This window comes from Geospiza fortis, unplaced genomic scaffold (assembly GCF_000277835.1).
Source record: "Geospiza fortis unplaced genomic scaffold, GeoFor_1.0 scaffold432, whole genome shotgun sequence".
Taxonomy (NCBI): Eukaryota; Metazoa; Chordata; class Aves; order Passeriformes; family Thraupidae; genus Geospiza; species Geospiza fortis.
In genome coordinates, this window is record NW_005054436.1 from 1,213,282 (window position 1) to 1,215,306 (window position 2,025).

The 2,025-nt window shown below is 57.7% G+C and overlaps 2 protein-coding genes across 2 annotated transcripts in view; both read left to right on the forward strand.

The window, feature by feature from the left end:
* HMGCL (3-hydroxy-3-methylglutaryl-CoA lyase) overlaps window positions 1-1,473 on the forward strand; it is a 3,287-nt gene extending 1,814 nt beyond the window's left edge. The window contains exons 5-7 of the mRNA XM_014309538.2: window positions 79-267; window positions 508-633; window positions 913-1,473. Coding sequence (XP_014165013.1) covers window positions 79-267; window positions 508-633; window positions 913-1,014 — 417 coding nt within the window. The 3' untranslated portion in view covers window positions 1,015-1,473. The remainder of the gene's footprint in view (window positions 1-78; window positions 268-507; window positions 634-912) is intronic.
* A 350-nt stretch (window positions 1,474-1,823) lies between these two features.
* Window positions 1,824-2,025, forward strand: part of GALE (UDP-galactose-4-epimerase) — a 3,820-nt gene continuing 3,618 nt past the window's right edge. The window contains exon 1 of the mRNA XM_005427163.3: window positions 1,824-1,838. Coding sequence (XP_005427220.1) covers window positions 1,824-1,838 — 15 coding nt within the window. The remainder of the gene's footprint in view (window positions 1,839-2,025) is intronic.

Sequence of the window (2,025 nt, forward strand, 5' to 3'; positions counted from 1 at the left end):
CTCCAGGGATTTATTGTGCAGCATGAATGAGCTGTGGGAGGGAGGATGCCCTCTCAGTGCCCTGCTGGCTCTGCCCAGGTCTCCAAGAAGATGTACTCCATGGGGTGCTACGAGATCTCGCTGGGGGACACCATCGGCGTGGGCACCCCGGGCAGCATGAGGGAGATGCTGGCCGTGGTGATGAAGGAGGTGCCCGTGGGGGCTCTGGCTGTTCACTGCCACGACACCTATGGCCAGGCCCTGGCCAACATCCTGGTGGCCCTGCAGGTACGATCCCTGCTCTGCAGCACAAATTCCTGCCAGGGCTGCCTGGGAAGGACCTTAAAGCCCATCTTGTCCCATCTCCCACTGTCCCAGGCTGCTCCAAGCTCACCCAGCCTGGCCTGGGGCACTTGCAGGGATGGGGCAGCCACACAAATGGAGCAGCTTCCCTTGGGGATTTTGGGCTTGCTGGGAATTGCAGATTTGTGCTCCCAGAGCAGCCCCTGACCCGGGGTCTGTTTGCAGATGGGGGTGAGCGTGGTGGACGCCTCCGTGGCCGGCCTTGGGGGGTGTCCCTATGCCCGGGGAGCCTCTGGGAACGTGGCCACAGAGGACTTGGTGTACATGCTCAACGGGCTGGGCATCCACACGGTGAGTGGCACCTCAGGCTCTGCTCAGGGCAGAGCACAGGGCAGGAGCCTGAGTGTGGTGGGGACAGGACAGGGGGAACAGCTTCCCCTTGCCAGAGGGAGTGTGAGATGGGATATCAGGGAAAAATATTCCCTGGGAGGGTGGGCAGGCCTGGCACAGGGTGCCCAGAGGAGCTGTGGCTCTCCCTGGAGTGCCCAAGGCCAGGCTGGACGGGGTGTGGGGCACCCTGGGGTGGTGGGAGATGTCCCTCAAGGCATGTCCTGGGCCTTTGCCATGCAGGGGGTGGATCTGCAGAAGCTGATGGACACAGGCACCTTCATCTGCAACGCCCTGAACAGAAAAACCAACTCCAAAGTGTCTCAGGCCTCCTGCAGACTGTGACACTGGGTGGGATTTCTCCTTGGATCAAGAAACTGAGGATCCAGCCCTGGCTGGGATTCCTGTCTGACCTCCTGAGCTCCTTCCCAGCTCAGCATTTGAGAGGAAGCTCAAAATCCACCAGAATTAGGAAGAAGTGAGAGAATATCCTGTTAGATTGTGTTATACTGGACCCTTGAGGGTGTCCCCATGTGCCTTGGAGAGGGGAGGACGTGGAGGGGCAGAGGAGAGCCCAGAGCAGAGCAGCAGCTCCTGCCTGCAGGGCCAAGGACAAGCACAGCTTTGGCAGTTAGAGCACAGCTCAGGCTGTCCCTTCTCCCTTCCACAAACAGCCAAAGGCTGAGCCCAAACCTCCCCTGGGGCCCCCTCAGCCTTCAGGGGTGTGTGTGCTGCTGCACTGTGTATCTGTTGTAAGATACTCAGCACACCAGGAGTAATAAACACGTTATTTAATAATCTAAAGTGTGAAAAATTTGATTCAGCTGAACCAGCAAAGGAGCTTTGGCTGCTGGTTTGGCTCCAGGTGCCTCTTGTACGTGGAAACTGCACCATTGTGGGCTGGGGGGTGAGGAATTCCTTCTACCCTGAGAGCAGAGAGTGAGGCTTCTCAGGTGATCAGGACCTTGGGAACTGCCCCCAACTCTTCTTTTTAAAGTAATTGATTGAGCAGTTTATTTGTGAGACTGGAGAGGAGCACAGGAACTTTGTCCTTTCAGGGGGCAGGGCAGGTGTGAGGCTGTGTGTGCCGCCTCTCCACATGACTTCAATAAACTGTAACAATTACCAAACCTTGGCTAATGAACGCCGCGGAAATGAGGCAGAATGGGGCAATAATTCGGGGTTTTTGGGGCAATAATTCGGGGTTTTTGGGGCAATAATTCGGGGTTTTTGGGGCAATAATTCGGGGTTTTTGGGGCAATAATTTGGGATTTTGGGGCAACGGCCTCCTCCGGCCGCCAGGGGGCGCTGCGGCACCGAGCTCCCCACAGTGGCTCCGCCCCCCCCAACGCGCAC